The 23,961-nt window shown below is 37.0% G+C and overlaps 1 protein-coding gene across 6 annotated transcripts in view; it reads right to left on the reverse strand.

Moving 5' to 3' along the window:
- CENPC (centromere protein C) overlaps positions 1-23,961 on the reverse strand; it is a 91,290-nt gene that overhangs the window by 18,660 nt on the left and 48,669 nt on the right. For 5 of the 6 annotated variants that reach the window (XR_010943053.1, XR_010943054.1, XM_067736174.1 and 2 more), the window contains exons 9-13: positions 21,907-22,098; positions 16,091-16,352; positions 10,675-10,818; positions 9,451-9,533; positions 1,996-2,055 (exon numbers count right to left, since the gene is read on the reverse strand). Coding sequence is in view for 4 of the 6 variants with exons in the window: in XM_067736174.1 (XP_067592275.1) it covers positions 1,996-2,055; positions 9,451-9,533; positions 10,675-10,818; positions 16,091-16,352; positions 21,907-22,098 (741 nt within the window). In the remaining 2 variants the exon portion in view is untranslated. The remainder of the gene's footprint in view (positions 1-1,995; positions 2,056-9,450; positions 9,534-10,674; positions 10,819-16,090; positions 16,353-21,906; positions 22,099-23,961) is intronic. The other variant, XM_067736172.1, reaches the window with a different exon arrangement.

Here is a 23,961-nt window from a genome sequence, read left to right on the forward strand (position 1 = left end):
CCGATGCAGGGGACATGGGTTCGTGCCCCGGTCCGGGAAGATCCCACATGCCACAGAGCGGCTTGGCCCATGAGCCACGGCCGCTAGGCCTGTGCATCCGGAGCCTGTGCTCTGCAACGGGAGAGGCCACAACAGTGAGAGGCCCACGTACCGCAAAAAAAATAAATAAATAAAAAATAAAATTAGAAAGATAAAAAATATATCAGGAAAAATAAAAGTATAATAGAAACAACCAGTCACTGGGGGTTCATCCTGTCCCCTTAGGGGTCCATGGTCCCCCACCAGTGCCTGGTACGTGCCCTAGTTGTGAGAAGACATGAATTCCACATGCTCCTAGTATGCCATCTTGACTATGCCTGCCTCTGTAATACATTTCTGAAAGGCTATATATATTACTTTATTCTTCCAGAGTTGCATACGTGAGTCGTGGGAGTCAGATTTTGTTGGGGTTTTTTTTCTCCTTTATATGTAACTTTTCTGTCTGGAAGCTTTCTTCTATCCTTGAAATTCAGGAATTCTATTCACTTATGTCTAGAGATGTATCTTTTTCATTAATTCTCTCTGGCAGTTGGTAAACTTTCTCAAATTGCAGATCAAGCCTATCTTTACTCCAGGGAAGTTTTAATTGTTTTTTTTTTGTTTGTTTGTTTTTTGTTTGTTTTTTGCGGTACGCAGGCCTCTCACTGTTGTGGCCTCTCCCATTGCGGAGCACAGGCTCCGGACACCCAGGCTCAGCGGCCATGGCTCACGGGCCCAGCCACTCCGCGGCATGTGGGATCTTCCTGGACTGGGGCACAAACCCGCGTCCTCTGCATTGGCAGGCGGACTCCCAACCACTGCGCCACCAGGGAAGCCCACAGAAGTTTTAACTAGTACTTTCTTTAACTGTTTTCATTCCTCCATCTGTTTCTTTTTTCTGGAAATCCTGTTATTTGCATGTTTTATCTGCTGTCTCCCTGTTATTTCCACTGCATATTTTTTTCTTCATTGTTTCCATCTTTTTTTATATTTCTGTTCTGATGAATTTCTTCAATGTCAATACCAGCTACTAATTCAGCTCTCAACAGAAAATATATTTACTTTCAGTTCATGTACTGACTTTTTAAACTGAAAAATTATGCTTTAGCAACCAGAAAGCCTTCTATGATATAACTAGATCTCTGACAGTACTCATATTTCCTTCATTGTTAAAATTGTTATCCATCTACTACAATGGTTCTAGCACACCAGAAGCTGCCTACTGTTGCTAGGCATAATTCTTGATTTTCCTCTCTTGGGTTGCTGGAGCCCCTGCTCAGGGACACTTTTATTTCTCTTTGCCTACTCTGACTCTAGGCATATTCCACTCCAAGACAAGCATTAAGCACTGAGAAGTATAGCAGCCTCTCTTCACATGGGCCTACAAAATACTAACTGACAAGATGTGAGGTTTTGGTTGAAGCAATTAGAAAAAGCTTCATTCCTACAGGTTCTCTTCAGGTACAGGTGTAGAAGCCTCAAGTATAGGGGGAGAGATAAAAAGCCACTCCAGTTCCACAAAGGTGAGAGGTCCCATGAATCTTGACCAGCAAATATCTCTTTAAAAACCATAGTTTTAATCCTCATGTGAGCCTCTCCATGGATTCCTTAGCTCCCAGCTTACTTATCCTAGTTACTGCTTTGTTTAGGTGTGAACTGGAAAAAACGGGAGAAGTTGTCAGGGATGCCATCTACCTAGCAGTTACATTTTATATAATTCTCCACCCTAGCTTCTTAGCTTATCAGCTCCCTACTATAGAGCAATGAGTGAGAGGATTACAGGCTTCATAAATGGACAATAAAGAAACTCAGTGGCCTGTGATGATTTACCATGAAATTCATGAAAACTAAATACAAGTTTTACTTTCTCTGACAATTAATCCACATAATATTTTCCCCCTGCCTGAGAAAAAATTAAGTTATATTTAGAAATAAAGGTTTTATAATATGAAAATATTAAGAGAAAAGTAATCTTACCTAATTTGTGATGCACCTTGTTCTCTGGTGTTGAGTTAGACCTTTTTACTCTTGAATCATCTGCAAATTGCAGAAGCAATATCATGAGCAATGGCCACTAATTTCATGTTGAGTTAAAGTGTGCTACTCGGTCAACTTCAGTATAAATATTTTAAAATAAAATTCAACCTGAAAATACATTTTTTTTCTTAGAAAATAAGTTCTTTACTTGGATGCATACTCCTTTTTTTTATAACATCTTTATTGGAGTATAATTTCTTTACAATATTGTGTTAGTTTCTGGTATATAACAAAGTGAATCAGCTATATGCATACATATATCCCCATATCCCCTCCCTCTTGTGTCTGCCTCCCACCCTCCTTATCCCACCCATCTAGGTGGTCGCAAAGCACTGAGCTGATCTCCCTGTGCTATGCAGCTGCTTCCCACTAGCTATCTATTTTACATTTTGTAGTGTATATATGTCAGTGTTACTCTCTCATTTCATCCCAGCTTACCCTTCTCCCTCCCCGTGTCCTCAAGTCCATTCTCTACGTCTCTGTCTTTATTCCTGTCCTGCCCCTAGGTTTATCAGAACAATTTTTTTTTTTTTTAGATTCCATGTATATGTGTTAGCATACGGTATTTATTTCTCTCTTTCTGACTTACTTCACTCTGTAGGACAGACTCTAGGTCCATCCACCTCACTACAAATAACTCAATTTCGTTTCTTTTTATGGCTGAGTAATATTCCATTGTATACATGTGCCACATCTTCTTTATCCATTCATCTGTCAACCTGACAATACATTTTATTACTCCCTTTGCTTTTCACTGCTGAGAAATGAAGGCTAGTGAAAAAGAGTATAATATGTCTCTAGATTTTGCTACAGTGAATATATCTTAAGAAGATAAACAGTTACAAGTAACAAAAAACAAACAGGTTTTCTATTGCTTGTGGACTTTAAGTGAAATAAGCCACTGGGTGGATAAAAATGCAAAGAGTGATAATGAATAATTACTCTGTTAATAAAGTAATCTATGATTCTTAAAGTTGTAAATAGTGCAACCATACTGAATTTACTTAGCAGTGTGACAATTAGGTCAAGAGTTCTAAACTTTAGTGTGATAAATAGCATCTAAACATAACAACCATCAATTATTTCCCTTCCTATGCACAAACGCTGTTCTTTATCAAGAGGCAAAGTTTAATTGCCTTCTCCTTGAATCACCACTGGCCTTAGTGAGTTGCTTGACTAATGGAATGCACAGAAATGACATTCTGGGACTTTGAAAGCTAATTCCTCAGAAGACACGCAGGTGCCACCTGGATCTCTTGGAACTTCAGTCTGAGGAAAGACAGCCATCATTATGAAGACTGATTACCCCAAGACTGCCATGCTGTGAGGAAACCCAAGATAACCAAGTGGAAAGGCCATGTGGAGGAAAAGAGATGCTTGGCCAGCCCCCAATTATTTCAGCCACCCTGGCAAGGTACCAAATATATGAGTAAATAAGTCACCATGGATTTCCAGTCCAGCTGATATTTCAAGTGACTCCAGCCCCAGCAGCTTGCATCTAACTACAAATGCATGAGAGCCAAAATGAGAATTGCCCAGCTAATAAACTAAGTCAACCCACAGAACCATAAGAGATAAATCGACTGTTGTATTAAGCCATGAAGTTTGGGATGTTAAGTTATGCAGCAATATGAAACTAGAATACTTAATATCCATGAACCATCTTAGATTTTTAATACAATTTTGTGTGTAATATACATTTCCTGAAAAGCAGGTCTAAGTTTTCATTACATTCTCAGCTAAAGAGTAGAAGGTTTCTTTTTTGGGATCATGAAAGTGTTCTAAAATTTACTGTGGTGATAATTATAAACTACTGAATTATATACTATAAATGCGTTAATTGTATGGTATGTGAAGTACATCCCAATAAAGCTATTCCAAAAAAAAAAAAAAAAAAATATATATATATATATATATATATACAATTTCCCTTGTACTTCCCACTATAACAAGTAGAGGATTAGTCGTTCTTGGAAATTTTCCTATAGCAGTGGGCTCTGGAGGCAACTGTGGGAGACAAGAGAAGGAACAAAGCAAATGAATAAATATACTGAGGATAATGGGAGCCAGGCTTCTCACTATCCTTGAGAAAGGGTTTATTAAAATGGAAAAGGGAGGGCTTCCCTGGTGGCGCAGTGGTTGAGAGTCTGCCTGCCGATGCAGGGGACACAGGTTCATGCCCCGGTCTGGGAAGATCCCACGTGCCGCGGAGCGGCTGGGCCCATGAGCCATGGCTGCTGAGCCTGCGCGTCTGGAGCCTGTGCTCCGCAACGGGAGAGGCCACAGCAGTGAGAAGCCTGCGTACCACAAAAACAAAACAAAACAAAAATGGAAAAGGGAAAGTCAAACATGCTGGACTGGAGTTGGAGGTACTGATGTGAACTCATGGTTTCTAAATACAGAAACACCTCAGAGATATTGAGAGTTTCATTCCAGACCACTGCAATAAAACAAATCTGGCAATAAAGTGAGTCACATGAATATTTTTGTTTCCCAATACATATAAAAGTTATGTTTACACTATAATGTAGTCTATTAAGTGTGCAAAAGCATTATGCCTAAAAATCAATGTATCTTAAATACTTTATTGCTAAAAAATGCTACATATCATCTGTGCCTTCTGCAAGTCGTAATGTTTTTTTACAGTAGTAACAAAGATCACTGATCACAGATTACCATAATATAATAATAATGAAATATTGTGTTAATTACCAAAATGTGACACAGAGATACTAAGTGAGCAAATGCCATTGGAAAATGGTGCCAATTGACTTGTTTGATCAGGGCTGCCTGCCGCAAAACTTCAATTTGTAAAAAATGCAAAATCTGTGACACACATTAAAGCAAAGAGCAATAAAGCAAGGGATGCCTGAATAAATACAGAAAGAAGATACAGATGCTTGTGTATGTACAGTGCACATATATATGTATGTGTGTGTTTATCTATTTCCTATCTCAGTCCACTGAGAGAACCTAAAAGCCGTGATATCCCAGTAACAATGAGTATACCAAGCACCCGGATCTAAGTTTCTAAATGTCATCCTCCACTAGGTTCCTTTGGAGAAATAACTGATTCCAGAGTAGAGGCAGGGGAAGGAGCCTGGAACATCTTCTGCCAAAAAATAAGACAGTATTCAAAAAATGACAGAAACATGACAACAGGTCTCAGGAACCAGTTGAAAGGATGTCTCCTCCTGGCCAAATTTGGCACAATTTGACTACCAGAATAAATGATAAAGATTATAACCCACTGAATAAAATAGGAACCCAGTAGTAGTCCATAATAATATAAATAAATGAATAATGAATAAATAAATGGGGAAGGAGTAAGTAAAACTATTTCTTATAGGATGCCAACTAACAGAGAAGAAATTAGGGAAATAGAAAATAGTAATTTGGTACCACCATTAGCGGATTCAGGTGGGAATATTCAAAAGATGCTAATATTGGTGCAGAGGTTTGAAAAGGGACAAGTTACTAAAATAGGATATAGTTCCACAAAATACTTATCAATTACCAAAGAGAAAAACCCTGAGTGGAGAAACCTGGCAGACAATAACTTGAACAGGTGATGAAGATTAAAATCACTAGTAGAGGGGCTTCCCTGGTGATGCAGTGGTTAAGAATCCACCTGCCAATGCAGGGGACACCGGTTCGAGCCCTGGTCTGGGAAGATCCCATATGCTGCAAGGCAACTAAGCCTGTGTGCCACAACTACTGAAGCCCGCATACCTAGAGCCCGTGCTCTGCCACAAGAGAAGCCACTGCAATGAGAAGCCTGCACACCACAATGAACAGTAGCTTCCACTCACTGCAACTAGAGAAAGCTAGCACGCAGCAACAAAGACCCAACACAGCCAAAAATAAATAAATAAAATAAATAAATTTATTTTAAAATTAAATAAATAAATAAGTAAAATCACTAGTAGAAGATGAGTCAGCACTGTTTGCCTCCTAATGTGATGCACAAAGAACACAGCCATTTCTGTAGTATTTCTGTTAAATATGCATGGCTCATATCTGATCATGAGGAAATTAGAGACACCCAGGTTGAAGGTCATTCTAAAGAATGAAAAGCTCTTTAAAAAAGTGTCAAGGTCAGGAAAGTTAGAAGAAGACTAAAGAACTATTCCTTATTGAAAGAAACTGAAGGGACATGAGACCCAAACACAGTCCATGATCCTAGATTGGATCCTGAACCAGAGAGAAAAAGGAACACTGATGGAACTGCTGGTGAAATCTGCATGGAGTCAGTGAAGGAAGACTAGTGTTATATTAATGCTGATTTCCTGACGTGGATGGATGAAGAGTGATTATGTTCTTGTCTTGCATCATGTCTGCACATACTCACACAATAATATGTATGCGACTTGCACTTGAACAGTCCAAAAAAAAGACTAATAAACATGTATAAACATTTATGTAGAGATGGCAGGGAGGGAAATGAAACAAATATTGTAAAATGTTGGAAATTATGGGAACTGGATGAAGGGGATATGGTATTTGAGTAAATTTAAAATTATTTCCCAGAAGAGTATAAAACAAAACAAAGCCAAACACAGAGACAACTCCAGAATTTCAAAGACTAACAAAGCCTAATAAGCATGAAAATGGAAGAAACAGGTTATTTACAAAGGAAAAAAGAAGTAAGGCTGGCTTACAATATCTACTCATAAGCATTAGCTATCATGAGATAAAAGAGCAATAGCCAAATAGTTTAAAGGACAAAAAGACTGTGACTCAAAAGACTTTTACTATTTGACTAGTTGTTCATTGTGATAAAAAAGAAAGTTCCTGAGTCCTTGCTAGCATGTGTGAGACTTATCTACCAACTTTACAAAGAAGTAACAAAGCATATCTGTTAAACATTTATTAAAGGAAAAAAATACTGACAGAGCAAGTCAAAAATAAAAATTCAATCATGCTGTTTGAAGCCACTCTGCTTTAGTTTGATTAAAAAAAAAAAGGTTAAGTAAAAGGAAGAAAAGAAATATAAGAAACAAAAACAAACCAAAAGAAAGCAGGGAGTCACAATGTTAATATTAGACAAAAGAAGACTACAAAGTAAAAGCATTGTAACATGATCAAGAAGGTAAATTTGACCAAAACAGGTACATTCCATATGCAAACTTACATGCTCAGTAAGAGCGCTGAAATGTACATAGTAAAGACTGCAGGAAATAGGAGAGACAGACCACTGCAAAGCAAACACTTTACCGTCAACTCTGGCGATCCTTAACAGACCTCACAAATGATAAGGATACAAATCATAAGAATAATATGAAACACAGAATGTCCAAATCTAAGATCCTGTTCTTTTCCCCCAAATCTGCCCTTCTCTAGAAGTTTCCAAATCAAGAAATGACAACGCCATTCTTCCAGGTGCTCAGGCCAAAAACTTTAAAGTCCATTATCCTTGACACCTCACTTTCTTTTACACCTTACATCCCATCCATCAGGAAATCATGTTGATTCTACCATCAAAAACACCTAAAATCCTACTACTGCTCTCCACCTTCCACTGCTAACCCCCTAGTCCAAGCTACCACCTCACAAGGGGATTACTAATGTCTCACCAACTGGTCTCCCTGCTTCCAACCTTACACCTGCCCCCTTCAAACTTATCAGTCCACCCCTAATGTGTATTCTACAGCAGCCACAATTATTCTGTTTATAGGTTAGTCATGTCTCTCTTCTGCTCAAAATCCTCCAATGGCTTCCCATCTCTCTCAGTAAAGCCCGAAATCCTTATAGTAGCCTTTAACATGCTATATGATCTTTCATTCTTGTTAGCTCTGTGACATCATCTCCTACTACCCTCTCCCTCTCTTCCTCAACTCCAGCCTTCCCAGCCTCCTTGGTGTTTCTTGATCAAAACCTTTGCCCTTATCTTCCCTCTGCATGAGGCACTATTTCTCCATAGAGCTGCATGATTTGATTTCTCACCTTTCTCATATCTTTGCTCAAATTATCACTTCTTCAGTAAGACCTTTTCTGCCCATCTATCTAAAAATGTAACTCGCATTTCCCACCCTAAAAATCACTGCTTTATTTTTCTACTCTCAACATCCAACAAATCACAAGTTTTGATATCTTTTTCCCTTAGAATGCATAGTAAGTATTCCATAATATTCCATAAATATTTAAGAATTTCGTAAATATGCAAAGTATATTAAAAATATATATCCACTTACATTAACAAAATAATGAGTGTATATATATTTTTAATCCATATCTGTACACAAAAAGTAATATTCTCTTTTTCAAGCATCTATAGAAGAATTACAAAATTCTTCCATGAATTTTATGTGTTCTAAGCATACTCTAGAACACAAAGAAAATTCAAAGAATTAATAATACAGGGCAAAGTTATCAAGAACAATGAAATGAAACTATAAATTATTAACAAAAGAACAAAACAAAACACAACTTCTTAGGATTACAGCCAACACTGCATAACGAACATATACCAGGTATTAAAACTAAGCAAAGAATGTGTATTCATCTTTGTATCAATCTATGCGATTAGAATTGATATCGCCAGTTTACAAATAAGGAAATTGAAGCTAAGAACACTGAAATTTCTTACTCAAGATAACATAGCTAATAAGTGGTAAAGCTAGATTCAATCCCAGGTTCCTGACTCTGGAGACCAAACTCTTGACTAATGAACTCTTTTAAATAACACCTGGGTCAAAGAAAAATCACCACTATAATTCAGAGTGTACAACAATAAGAACGCTCTATTGAAAAAAAAAAAAAAAACCTTTCATTTTAAACTAAAACTATACTCCAGAAAATTCAGCTTTTTCTTTACCAAATAAAAAGCAGAAAAATAAATATAAAAAGCATTCCACTTAGAGAAAAATAATAAAGTAAATCTAAACAAAAGGGGAAGAAACAATTTAAATGGAAAAAGAATTAGTGAATTAGGAAAGAGAAAAACAGTATAAGAGATTATATTTCAAGCACATTCTTCAGGGACATAAAAAATTATAAAACTCTCTATTAAGAGGCATTTTAAAAACTTCAACACTTAGCTTCAGTAATCATCAATATATGTCTAATCTTGCTTCATTTATACCCTTAACAGCTTTAAAATACTGCAGTATGTGTCTTAAGTGCCAATTATATTATGTCCTACTTCAAAGAAAGGACTGTCATTCATCTCTCTCATTCTTTCTCCCTCTCTCTCTTCTCCCTCCCTCCCTCTCTCACCCAGGTATAAGGTCTTAGAAATCTCTAACCATAAAGTAAGGTTCTTAAGGGTAGGTACTCAATACATATTTGCCACAAAAATGTCACTGGTGATAATTTAAATAAAACACAGCACACCTTACTTCACATGCATAACACTATAAAAATCAAGACAGTAGAAAATAAATCATAACTTACTCAAACTTTCCTGAACTTCATTATCATCCACATCTGAATTATTCATTCCAGACGTTAAATAATTCTTGAGCCTAGAAGGTCCACTTAAGAAAAAAAGGTAAACCACAAAATTTGTGCATTTATATCTATCTAATATATCTACCTTAATGGTCATTTTTATCCTAAAACTGCCAAAGGTTTTTTTCTTATAAAATATTAATAGTATACTTATTTGCTGCATAAAACAAAAAATCCACAATTTAATACCACATTTGACTTGTCAAACATGATAATACTGAATTTTATAACCCTTTAAACTAACTCATGAATCAGAGTTACAAATTTAAGTCAACTCAAATAACACTCTTTGATAAAAATCAAATCATAAGAAATAAAATTACAAATAAATCAGCTTATCTTAATTTTTTTTTAAACTACAGGCAAAAACAAGCAATTTAAAATATAGTTCAGAAGCTGTTCAGAGATGATTCAGTTTATCCCAGTCCTAGATCCTCTTCCTCCTATTATGAGCCCAAGACAGGCCTAGTGGTCACAGGCTCCCAAAGAGTAAAGAAATCTTAGCCATCCCTTCAAAGTCTGAGAATCTGCTATAATTTACCATTCTTTCATTTTGAAAAAGGGTGTGTGACTTCAGATATTAGGAGACTAGGTTAATCTGGTTTGCTCACTGAGTATGCTCTCTTTAAACTTACATCCACAAATTCTTAGATGATACCCCTTTCAAAAGGTACAGCCTAATTCTAACTCCCCTCTTCTGAGTGTGGTATGGACTTAGTGACTTGTTTCTAGTGAACAGAATAAAGTGGAAGACTTCAAAGACTAGGTCATCAAAAGACACTATGGCCTCCATGATAGTCACACTTTCTCTTGGATCACCTGCTTTGTGGGAAGCCAGCTAGCTACCATACTGAATACCCTTATGGAGAGAGCCACATGACAAGAAACTGTGGCCTCTAGCTACCTTATAAGTGGATCCTCCAAGTTCTAGTCAAGCCTTCATAGGACTGCAAATCAGATAGATATCTTGACTGCTATACCTCATGAGATTCCCTGAGCCAGAACTAGCCAGCTAATTCTCTCCCAGATTTCTACCCACAAAAACTGTGAAATAATGTTTGCAAGGCACTAACAAAATTAATATTAAGCTTTGAGAGTAATCTGTTACACAGCAATTGGTAACAAATACAGTGAGTAAATCCTATTATCCTTAGAACACATGCATACCTTCCTTCCAAAACTGAAGTCCCAGGCTCTCTAGAATCCAAGTTTGACTCTGCTCGTGTCTTGCGTGTATATCCACTGATCTGAGACTTTTGATGAACATTTTGTGCAGCCATACTATCTTGATTCTTTGAGCTTCCTGTACCTCTATGAAAATGAAAAGTTTGTAATTTTTTACATTTCTTCAAAAAGTATTTCTTCTAGAAACATTACACAAGGTGGGTAGACAATATAACATTGGCTATAACAAATATCAGATAACCTTGTTCAGCTCCTAAAACTTACAACTAGTCCAGGAAGGAAATTTGACTTTAGAACCTACCAAGAGTTCTAATTTGAAAAATTCTGATAAAAGAAACGGTACAGACCTGGCCTAACTGAGATAGACATGATGATAGGAGGGCACTGGGAGACATTAACTACAGGCAGCTTATGATGTATACTACACAGTTAAATCTATCACAGTTTTTGTTGAAAATCCACAAACAACTGAAATTGTTTTATATGATACCTCTACTCAGCCTACTAAGGAACAGCAGAGTGCCCAGAGGGACCTAGGCTCATCTCTTTGGTAGCTGCCAGCTAACTAGCTTACCCCAAATATATGCAAACAAGATACATTATTCCTAGACTGCATAATTCTCTCTCCACTCTCACATCTTACAAGTCCTATGTTTTAATTTGTTTCTTGACTCAGTCTACCAGCCTATTCTTATCATTTGTGAAAAAAAAGTCTTTAGTTATGCTCGCAACATAACTAAAGAGCATCCAAACTTCTGAGTATTCTTTGATAGTTTATTTCTGGAGTTTCTAGTCTCCCTCTAGGTCCTACCTTCAGAGTCAAAAGAAAAAAAAAAAAGGATTATTAGAGAATACTATAAACAACTGTATGCCAACAAATTAGATAACCTAGATGGAATGGACAAATTCCTAGAAACACACAAATTATCAAAACTGATTCAAGAGAAAAATAAACAACTTCAAAAGACTTATAACAAGAGAATAAATCAGTAATCAAAAAACTACCCAGAAAGAAAAGCCCAGGCCCAGATGGTTTCACCAATGAATTCTACCGTCATTCAAAGACTTAATACAAATTCTTCACAAACTCTTCCAAAAAAGAAAGGAGCACTTTCCAACTCATTTTATGAAGTCAGTGTTACCCTGATAACAAAACTAGACAAAGACATCACAAGAAAACTACAGCCAAAAAAAAAAAAAAACCCGAAACAAAACAAAAAACCCTCAAAAAAACTAGCAACATTTTATCAACAACAACAAAAATGTATCACACAATCACCTCAGTAGATGCAAAAAAAAAAAAAAAGCATTTGACAAAATGTATCTTTTCACTACAAAAACGCTCAACAAACTAGGAATAAAAAGGAACTTCCTCAACCTGATAAAAGGACATCTATGAAAAACCCACAGCTAATAACGTACTGAATGGTGAAAGACTCAATGCTTTCCCCCTAAGATTAAGGACAAGATAAGGAAGTCTGCTATTGTCACTTCTACTTAGCATAGTACTAAAAATTTCAGCCAGGACAATAGTGCAAGAAAAAGCATCCAGATTGGAAAGGGAGAAATAAAATTATCACTATTCACAAATGACATGATCTTGTACTTAGAAAGTCTCACAAAATCTACTAAAAAGCTCTCAGAACTAATACATGAGTTCAACAAGATTGCAGGATAAAGATCAAAATACAAAGATCAATTGTATGTCTATACATTTGCAATGATCAATCCAAAAATAAAATTTAAAAAGCAATTCCATTCACAACAGCATCAAAAGGGATACTTAGGGGGGATGAACTTAACAAAAGAAGTGTAAAATATATTCTGAAAATACTGCTGAGAAAAATTAAAGATCTAAATAATAGGACAAACACCCCTGTTCAAGGATCAATAGACACTGATAAGATGGAAATATTCCTCAAACCAATAGATTCAACGCAATCCATTTCAGAATTCTGACATCTTTGCAGAAACTGACATACTGATTCTAAAACTTATATGGAATTGCAAGGGACTTAGAACACCCAAAACATTCGTGAAAAAGAAAAATCACACTTCCTGACTTCAAAACTTACCTCTAAGCAATGGTAATCAAGACAGTGTGGTTCTAGAACAACAACTGATATATAGACAACAAGAAAATTGAGAATCCAGAAATAAGCCTATACATCTATGGTCAGCTGATTTTCAAAAATGGTGCTAAGACCATTTGACAAACAGTTATGGGAAAACTGGATAGTCACATGCAAAAGAATGAAGTTGGACTTTTCACAGCATATACAAAAATTAACTCAAAATGGATCAAAGAATTAAATTTAAGAGCTAAAACTACAAAACTCTTACGAAAAAAACATGGGAGTAAATCTTCATGAACTTGGACTGGGCAAAGGATTCTTAGATATGACACCAAAAGTACAAGGAACAATGGACAAAACAGATCAATGGGACTTTACCAAAATTAAAAACTTTTGTGCTTCAAAGGACACCATCAAGAAAGTGAGACAATCCAAAGAATGAGACAGAAGATTATCAAATATCATTTATTTGATGAGACTTGTATCTAGAATATATTAAAACCTCATACAATTCAATTTAAAAAAAAGACAATCCCAAAAAAATCAGGCAAAGGATCTGAGTAAATCTTTCTCTAAAGATTGGCAAACGGCCAATAAGCACATGAAAAGATGCTCAACATCATTAGTCTTCACAGAAATGAAAATCAAAACCACAATGAGATGCTATTTCATACCAACTAGGATGGCTAGAATCAAAAAATCAGATAATAACAAATGCTGACAAGGATGTGGAGACATTGGAAACCTTAAACACTGCTGGTAGGAATATAAAATGGCGCAGATGCTTTGGAAAACAGTCTTACAGCTCCTCAAAGGATTAATGTAAAGTTACCATATGACTCAGCAATTCCATTTGTACACAAATGTTTATACCAGCATTATTCATAATAGCCAAAAGGTAGAAACAACCCAAATGTCCAGCAATGGATGAATGATAAACAAAACATAATGTAACAAAATGAAATAGCACTCAATCATAAAAAGGGATGTATTACTGATACATGGTACAACATGGATAAAACTTGAAAATACACAAACTGAAAGAAGTCAATGCAAAAAAACTTGTACTATATGATTTCACTCATATTAAAGTCTAGGATAGAGAAATCTGTAGACAGTAGGTTAGTGGTTCCGTAGAGTTGCTGGGGAGGGGAACAGGGAGATGATAGCTAAAGGACCCTAATGATGAAAATGTTCTAAAATTGACTATTTTGACGGTTTGCACTATCAGTGAATACAATAAAAACCAATGAATTCTACACGTCATGAGTGAACTATATATGAGTTATACCTCAATAAAGCTGTTAAAAAATCTAATGTAGTAAACTTCTGTTCCAAATGGCTATAGAAATAATATAAAAATTAAGTGCTTATACAAATTTAAAAAAGCTTAGAGAAATTCAAAGATTTCTAGAGGGTAATTGCTTCTTACACTTTAAATGCACTAGCTCTTTAAGATTTTTTTTTTTTTCCCTAAACGCTTTAAGAGGGGAATAAGGGTGTTAGCTTGTAGTTTAATTAATGACCATGGTTACTAGGTTATAAGAAGCAAAAAATATCACTTTATTCAAGTTAAAATTTTAATATCTGTTACTTGTATAAAGGAGAAGTTCACGTAATATTTTTTCCACGTAATATTTCTAATCAGGAAGACTCCTTAGACAAATTAGACATATTCATATTTTAATGTAATAATGTCTCTTTTTTTTTGCCTTTCCTAAATACGGAACAATAATACTGTTAACATGCTTTTTAAATCTAAATTATCTTTGAGGTTCCCATGAGAGCCACTGAGTAACCACAAAGACTTATCTTCCCACCTTATGGCAAGTAGAATACCAAAATAATTACATATTTGATCTTTTATTTATAGTAAGTAGCTTAATGACTATACAGATTAACTAAACAAATGTCTCAAAGATCTTCCTTTCTATGAATCCAGATACCCAACAGGCTTTCTTAAGTAGATACTGTAGCAACTATCAACTTTGGATATTTCTCATTAGACTAACTCCTTCTCACTGTGCATGAGATAAGATTTGTTTTAGGGGTACTAGCTCAAATTCAGAAACTCAACATAAAAACTCAATTTTTATACCTTAGTATTTCTCTCAACCCATAGCAAAGGCTTATCTGCTTTGTTTAATAAAACAGTTATTTATCATTATTAATACATTCAAGTAAAAACAGTTAGACTAATAAAAGACCTACATATCCAATGACACACTATTTAACCTAAGCGTACCTTCTTCATATGTAAAAAGAGAGCTAACACCTGTCCTATCGACCTCTTAAGATTCTTAATGAAAATCAAATGATATTAAGGAACAAGCTAATATAAATATGGAAGTCTGATATAAGACAGAGAGGGCATTACAAATCAGTGGGGGGAAATTCACTACTCAATGAACTGTTTAGATAGTATGCACTATAATGACATACACTAATGTATTTTAGAGCACTCTATCATTTATTTCAATACATCCCCACCACCTGCAGTTTCTCACACATAATATGTATTATTTTTTTAATGAATGAATGAGTGAATGCTCTATCAAAAAGCAAAAATGCGTAAGAACAATACTTACCTCAATATGTTGTCAGGACTGATGAGAGTTTATTGAAAGCATCTAGTGAATACTTGATACATAGTAAGCACTAAAATATGTTAACTAATCATCTTATGGGGATAGAATTAAGATGTATTCCTGATTATTGTAATTACATTAACCTCATTTAAAAGAAAGCAACTCAAATGATACACTTAAAAGTGATTAAGAGGGCTTCCCTGGTGGCGCAGTGGTTGAGAGTCCGCCTGCCTGATGCAGGGGACACGGGTTCGTGCCCCAGTCCGGGAAGATCCCACATGCCGCGGAGCGGCTGGGCCCATGAGCCATGGCCGCTGAGCCTGCATGTCCGGAGCCTGTGCTCCGCAACGGGAGAGGCCACAACAGTGAGAGGCCCGCATACCGCAAAAAAAAAAAAAAAAAGTGATTAACATGATAAATTTTATGTTATATGTTTTTATCACAATTTTAAAAAAGGGATTGTTAGGCGACAATAATGCTTACCTTATTAAATTTATCACTCACACCCCATGTGCTATATATTATTCCCCATTTTAATATGAGGAAACATTCAGAGTACTATTTTGCCTGAGGTGTCACCCAGCTAATGGCAGAGCGTGGATTTACTAGCAGGTCTGTCAGACTGCAGACTCCTTTATGCTAACATTGCCTCTATATAAATGATTAAATAACATAGACAAATTATTAAATGCCAAACAAAAATAACTGCATTGTACACATAAGAGACATTATTACCTAGAAGGATTAAGGTTTTTCTTCTCAGCTGGGTCTGCCTCACCACTTTCCAATGACTCATTCTGGGAACAACCGGAATCTTTAGCATTTAAAACCTTCTGTGTTCTTGAGCTGCCTTCATCAGTTCTCTTCTGCCTTTTAAATGGAATAGTTTTTTTCCCAGTGTTCTTAGATGATTGGTTTGTTTTTTCAGCAGGTTTTTGTTTACTGTTATGATACAATGACAATTCACTTCTTACTGAAGAATTGCTAGAAAAAGGACCTAAAGGATTAAATGATAACCTAAAGTTAGTATAATGTTTGATTATTTGGCTCACTAAAATACCAACATGATTTACATTTTACATGTAAACACATACACACCCCAATCTCATAGGCTGTATTTGTTTTTTTTTAAGATTTTTTTTTGATGTGGACCATTTTTAAAGTCTTTATTGAATTTGTTACAATATTGCTTCTGTTTTATGTTTTGTTTTTTTTGGCCCAGAGGCATGTGGAATCTTAGCTCCCCGACCAGGGATCGAACCCGCACCCCCTACGCTGGAAGGCAAAGTCTCAACCACTGGACTGCCAGGGAAGTCCCTCATAGGCTATATTTGTTTTCAAGTTAAATTCATAAACTATGCAGCTCCTCAATTTATAGATACACGTACCAAACCTTTTAAATTTATCACGAGTTTCCAAAACCATCCTCTCTGGCTCTGCCCACTACTCTTCTAGTCATCCTTAAGATCCTGGTATTTCCCCAAGGTCCCAGCTTCATCTTCTCACTCTATCTACCTTCTCTGAGGGACCTATCAACCCATAACTTTAATTACTATCTACATGCTGATATCTGTAATATTCACCTATCACTCTCCCCCAAATCTGCCACTCTGGTTGTATTTCCTATCTTAATGAAAAGTATAACTAACTACCCAGATGCCTAAATCAGAAATCTGAGTCATCCAAGACTCCTGTCCCTATCCACAAGCAATCCCTAAATCCTGTCATTTTACTGTTTTTTTTTAAAATGTCTCTCAAATCCTCTTCTTTTAAGCTCTGCTGCCTGTCATTAGCAGGGCCTTCCCTGCTCCCCCACCCAGTACGCAGGCCTCTCACTGTTGTGCCCTCTCCCGTTGCGGAGCACAGGCTCTGGACGTGCAGGCTCAGTGGCCACGGCTAACGGGCCCAGCCGCTCCGCGGCATGTGGGATCTTCCCGGACTGGGGCACGAACCCGTGTCCCCTGCATCGTCGGCAGGCGGACTCTCAACTACTGCGCCACCAGGGAAGCCCTAGCAGGGACTTTTATCATTTCTTATCTGGATCATTAAAACAGCCTCTTAACTGATCTCCTTTCTCTAGGCTTGCCATTCTTCAATCCATCCTTCACACTGCTTCAAGGGATCATCCTTGGAAAACACAAACTGAACCATTACAATCCTGGTTAAAATCTTTTTGTGATTACCTATAGCTTAAGGATCAAGTCTAAATATTTTCAATTCTAATTTATTACTACATCTAGAGTGCTTATTTCATTAATCATAACTCTCAGCACTCTCCTCCAAACAGACAAATCAAAAAAAAAGGCAGTAGTCACTTAGCTGACTCCTAATCCAATCTTCAGGAAGCCTTCTCTAATTCCCAAGGCTAAATTAGGTAGTTTTTTCTCAGTCCTTTGACAATGTTTATCATACATCTGATTGTTTACTTATCATTCTCTTCCAGCAGACTGGCAATCCTTAAGACCAAGATTGATGTTTTACCTATCTTTATATTCCTCATGCCTAACAGCAAGGGCAGGATTATGGTGAAGCAAGAGTAGCCTAGGGTAGAAAAAAATTTTTTCCCAGTTTTACTGGGAAAAAATTGACATATTAACACTGTACAAGTTTAAGGTACAGAATACAATAATTAATATATGTATATATTGCAAAATGATTATCAGAGAGTATATCTTAAAAGTTCTCATAAGGAAAAAATAAAAATTCTAACTAGGGTGGAAAATTTAAAAAGGTGTTTACTCCAAGTCACTCACACAACCCTAAGACCAAGTGTCCCCTTAAATTTCCCATTCTAGGTTGCTCATTTGCCTCATCTAGACCTGGCCCAGCCTAACACCATTCCTGCCTCACAGTGGAAACTCAATAAATGTTTCTCGACATATATGAAAAAGCAGGAGGGTCACATGTACACTACAGGCAGTAGATCAAGAGTCAAGAAATCTGGGTTCCATTATTTTCCAATTCTAGCACAAAGGTCTATAACCTTAGGGGGAACTTATGTTGCTTTTCTATGCTTCAGACTTAGTTTCTTCTTCCATCAGATAAAGGAGTTTGGTGATCTGTAAGCATTCCTCCACTTCTGTGACTCCCTACTTGATCAGCAACCCAACATGTCTCAGGACTGATACGTTTCAGGTTTTTTTTTTGGTAAATTTTGGAGTTCCAGCATGCTTATCCAAGCTCTGTAAGACTTTTATTAATCCATATATGTACATGTTCATTGACCATAGTAGTTTCCAGCAACGTGGGGCAAAAAGATGAGTTCTCCATAGGAGTAACAGTAGTAGTTAACATTTTAATACTAAGTATATGCCATTTAATACTTATAACAACTTAATGAGGTGGAAGTATTGGTAATCACATTTTACAGAGTGAGAAACTGAAAAAAGTAATCTCAAAGAGGAGGAATCATAATTTGAACTCAGATCTAACTCAAAAATCCAAGAAGAGCTGCAACAGAATAAACATTTCTTACTGGATTACAATTCAGTAATTCGTAGCAACAAGACCTCACAGATACAGTGCCACATATGTACTAGTCTCTCACTCACTGATTTAAATGCCCCACTCGATAGTATCTACATATGTAAATGTTACCTTACCATATACCAATCTTTCCATGATCATCTCCTTTAAAAATTTCTACCAAAACAATAATTGTTTCATATTATACAGAAAAGAGCTGGCATAGCAGGCCTAAAAATGCTATCCTTTGAAAGGCCTGCTTGCAAAGTTAGCCCTTAGCCCTTGGGTAGCGTGTAGGCACTTGAATTTCAGGAGAGCTCCCATCATTTCATAACTGGTAAATGTGATTTAGTGTGCCTAAACTGCTTGTGCAAAAAATATGGTTTATGACGAATACTTGCTTTTCCTTCAGGGAGCCTGTAATTTTAGGACACGCTAGGCAGAGGGTGCCTAGGTGACCATCGCCAATAAAATCTTGGGCACTAAATCTCTAATGAGCTTCCTTGATAAACACTTTACAAACCTGTCAAAACTAGCTAGAGGAACTAAGTGCCTCCTGTATGAATGCACTGGGAGAAGACTCTTGGAAGCTTGCACACGATTTCCTTCAGACTGTCCATGTAACTTTTCTCTGCTGATTTTGCTTTGTATCCTACCACTACAAGGTAACTTCAGACATCCATTATCACCTTTCCCACTTCACTTTTACCTGATGACCCTGCTTACTATTCCACTGAGAAAACAAAAATGTTCAGAAGAGTACATCTTCACTGTGTGGCTGAACTACACTGACTCCATTTTGTCAGTTCCTTCTTAGTCCCACAGTACCATCCCCTTCCCGTCAGTGTGACTGAGCTTTAGCCTCCTCAAAAGGAATATGCCCAAGCCAGATATGTTCCCTATCAACTTTTATCCTTGCCTTAATCTGATATGAAAACTGGAAGAATGCCTTTACTGACTCAGATGGTTAAATGAGACCCTCGGAGGGGAGGAAAAGCCCTGGTTCCTATCTGTGCAGATGTGCTTCTCGCTAGTAGTCAGAATCTATTTTTAGCTCTGGCCCCTTTAAATCTCCCTGTACCCCTTTTGGCTGTGCGGAGTGCAGCTGCAAATGCCTCTAGATCATCAACCACCTGATCCTGCCTTTACAACCGAAATAAACTTCATAATTGTACTTTATGGAGTTGCCTGGTTTTTCAGTCTCAAAGTTCCTTCTCAGTTTGGAGGATATTATTCAATGTCTCCACTGCCCAACATTTACCTTCGCACCATCAACTCTACCAACCTATTTCTAAGTGCTGCCATATACCCTGCCTTTTCTCTTTTATATGATATACTGTCCTTGCTCCTGTCTAGAGCTAACCCTTTTACTATGGACTGGACCACACCCTACTCCTTGCCTACACAAGGACTGTGATCCTATATTTATCCTCTACCTTTCTACAAGGTCATTTTAATGAGTAGATAAGCTGATGTAGTAGTATCTTGCATATTAAAAGAGAGAGAGACACCTTCCCTTGACCCCACATCTGCTATGTCCCTTTATCTTACTGTCTTTCCTACCTCACTTCCTACACTCCCTTGAACCCCACCTCCAATCAGGCTTTTGGTCTCATCATTCTACAGAAACAATTTTTATCAAGGTGACCAACAACCTCCATGTTGCCAAAACCATATTGTCAATTCTTAGCTCTCATCTAATTCAGGCCATGAGCAGTTATTTAAAATAGTTCATCACCCAATACTTAAAATGCGTTCATTACTTCACTTCTATAACCCTAAGTTCTCCTCATTTTCCTTTAACCTCACTAACTGCTCCTTTTCAGTCCTTTTGATGGATCTTCCTTTCTCTTCCCTACTCCTAACATTGGAGTCTCCCAGGACTCAATTATTAGCTTTCTTTCTTGTCCAAGTATAGTCTATTACTAGATGATTTCAAGTAGTCCTGAAGTTTTAATGATCACCTCTATATTGATAACTCCCTAATTATATGTCCTCCCAGATCTTTCCCCCCAACTTTAGACTCATTTTATCAAGCTATCTCAATATATCTACTTCGATATCTAATTAACATATTACAACGTAATATCTTGATATCCGTCCCAAATCTGCTTTTCTCATATCTTTCCTCATCTCAGTAAACCTTTCCTCACCTCAGCAAACAGTAGATCCATTCTTCTGCTTGTCCAGGCAGAAAAATCTGAATCATCCTTGAAGCCAGCTCTCATTCCAATTCATCAGTACTTTCTGTGACTTACCTTCAAAAATATCCTGAATCCAACCATTTCCATTCTCTTCCCTCCAACCACCTCCTAACTACTCTCCATGCTTCCATTTTTGCCCAGTCCTAGTTCCCTCCCTACATTGCAGTAATAATAATCCTTTTAAAAGATAAGTCAATCAGGTCACTTTATTGCTTAAAATTGTCCAGCAGCTTCCCAATACACTTTGTCTAAACTCATTATCACAGCCTGCTTCTCGGACTTCATCTGCCCTGGCTTACTCTCTTCTTCAGCCATACTGACTTTTTGACATTCCTCAAGCTTTTCCAGCATGGTCCATCAGTACTTTTATTATACTAATACTGTTACCTTGGTCTGGAATGCTCCACACCAAATTATTTACATGGCTCCCTCCTTCACTTTATTCATATATGTGCTCTGAAAGATCCTAATCAACTCTTACTGCTACCTTTTACAAAAACAATATTCTGCTCCATTCTCCTATCTACTCCCAGCTCTGCCATTTACTTCCCAACTCTAATCTTTATGTGCCTTGTTTTTCTCAATTACCCATCACTGAATGAATTATATATCTATATTGTTGATCTTCCTCCAGTAGAATGTAAGTCCTAAAAGAGCAGCAATTTTTCATTTTTGGTTTTATTCTTCCACAGCTGTATCCCTATATCTAGAATACTGTATATGATAAAGCCTCATAAATATCTTTATAATTAATTGATTTAATATTTCTATTGATAATCCAATTTAAATTTTTACTCATGAGATTTTTCTCCAGAGAATGGGAGTATAAATCAAACATAGAGGCTCTTATAGAATGAACATAATTTAAATAAAAATACTTACTCTGCTCTGATTTTACCACCCACCAATTAGATGGATGTCTGGAAATTCTTCGACTTCTTGTGACAGTTGAAGTCAATTCTTCAGGTACAATTTTGTTCTTCTTGGACCCATCTGAAAAACGCTTCTTTTTGTGTTCCTTATCTTTTTTCTGATTCTCTGCATGAGGAACATTGGTGCTACCTTTCTTGCTTCCTAAAATAAAGAATAAAAACAATTCAAAATCTACTGCACCAAAGAATATTCAGAAAACCAGAGCAGATTATAAAAAAAAACCTCTCAATTACAGGAACTTCTTAAATTTATTCTGTGGGCTTCTTTTCATCTCTATTTTTTAAGTCACATGTTCTCAATAAAATCTACAACTTTCTCTCAGTTAAATGCAAACTTTTCACATCGCATGATAACTAACATATACTCCTGAATCAAAAAAAAAGTATACTCTGAAAAGGAAAAATGAAATATATGACTCCTTCCACTACTAAAGTCCCCTGTAAAAAAAGGTTAACTACTGCTTTTCTTTTTTAAAATAATTCATGATTTTTGTCAATCTAATTCATGGAAGAGAATATTTTAAGGAAGTTTTCAATAAAGAGATCTTTCCTATATGAAGGAAAAAAGATTGTTTCTTTAAACAGAATTTAAAGAGGAAAAATAATTTTTAAAACAATGAATATGGCAAGCAATAAAAAGCTAATGAAAAGGTTTGGCATCAATAGTAACTTCATTTTACTACACAAGCAGGTAGGTAAGAAAAGATCTAAGAAAAGGGACAGATAAATTCTAGTTTTGTTTTTGAGACTGACAACCAGGAAGAAGGGGAAATCAGAGAAATAGAAGCTATTTTAATACAAATATTGCATCTAAAAGATGTACAACCACCAAAATTAGTTTAAAAATGGAAATTTTCTTTTTTTCAGAAGATTTAAAACATTAGATGTTAGTACATGTAATGAAAAATTTTCTTGACCAATGAGTAGATCAAGAAACTAGGATTTTTGAGTTTCTGACACAAAGATTTCTAAGAGATCCAAAGAAGGAGTTAAAATCATAGCAAGTAGGAAACTCACAGAGTAAATGAACTGCATAAAAGTATATAAGACCAGGGGCAGTGGCCAAGATGGTGGAATAGGAAGACCCTGAGCTCACCTCCTCCCACAGGCACACTAAAATTACAACTATTTACAGAGCAACTATTGATGAGAACAATGTGAAGGCTAGCAGAAAAGACCTCCCACAACAAAAGATATAAAGAAGGAACCACAATAAGACAGGTAGAGATAAGACAGAGTCAAGACCCAGGGTGGGCAACCTACAAACAGGAGGATAATTACAATTGCATGGTTCTTTCCAGGTAGCCACAGGTCTGAGCCCCACACTGGGCTCCCCTGACTAGGATTCCTGTACCAGGAAGACAAGCCCCCCAAAATGTTTGGCTTTGAAGGCCAGTGAGGCTTACTTTCACAAGAACCTGAGGGCTACAGGAAATACATACTCCACTCTTAACAGGCAAAGGCACTGTAATTAAAATGGCAAAATCTCAAATACTCCAAGGCCCAGGGCAGAAGCAGTAATTTGAAAGAAGCCTGTGTCAGAATCACCCACTGATCTTGGAGACCCTCCCAGAGAGGCAGGAGGCAACTGGAGCTACCCTGGGGACACAGACACTAGTTGCAGTCATTTTGGTGAACTTGTTATATCACAAGGACACTGCTGTCAGCAAGCACAATTTTGGAATCCTCTCTCTAGCTTATTAGTGCCAGAACCCAGATCCTCCCACCCGCTGGTTGGCACCGGTCCTGGGATGCCCGAGGCCAAGAAGCTAGCCTAGTGGGGACCCAGCCTTACTCACCAGTGAGCCAGCACTATCCCCTGGACTCCTGGGACCCCACAGCCAACCATCAGGATTCAGCCCTACACACCGTCAGGCTGACACCAGCTCAAGGAATACCAGGGCTCTACAGCCAAATATCCCAGGACCCAGCTCTGCTCACCAGTGAATGTACACCAGCTCCAGGACACCCTGGGCCTCATAGCCACCCATGTCAGGAACAGGTC

The sequence above is a fragment of the Pseudorca crassidens genome, chromosome 4 (genome assembly GCF_039906515.1).
Source record: "Pseudorca crassidens isolate mPseCra1 chromosome 4, mPseCra1.hap1, whole genome shotgun sequence".
In the NCBI taxonomy this organism is placed as follows: Eukaryota; Metazoa; Chordata; class Mammalia; order Artiodactyla; family Delphinidae; genus Pseudorca; species Pseudorca crassidens.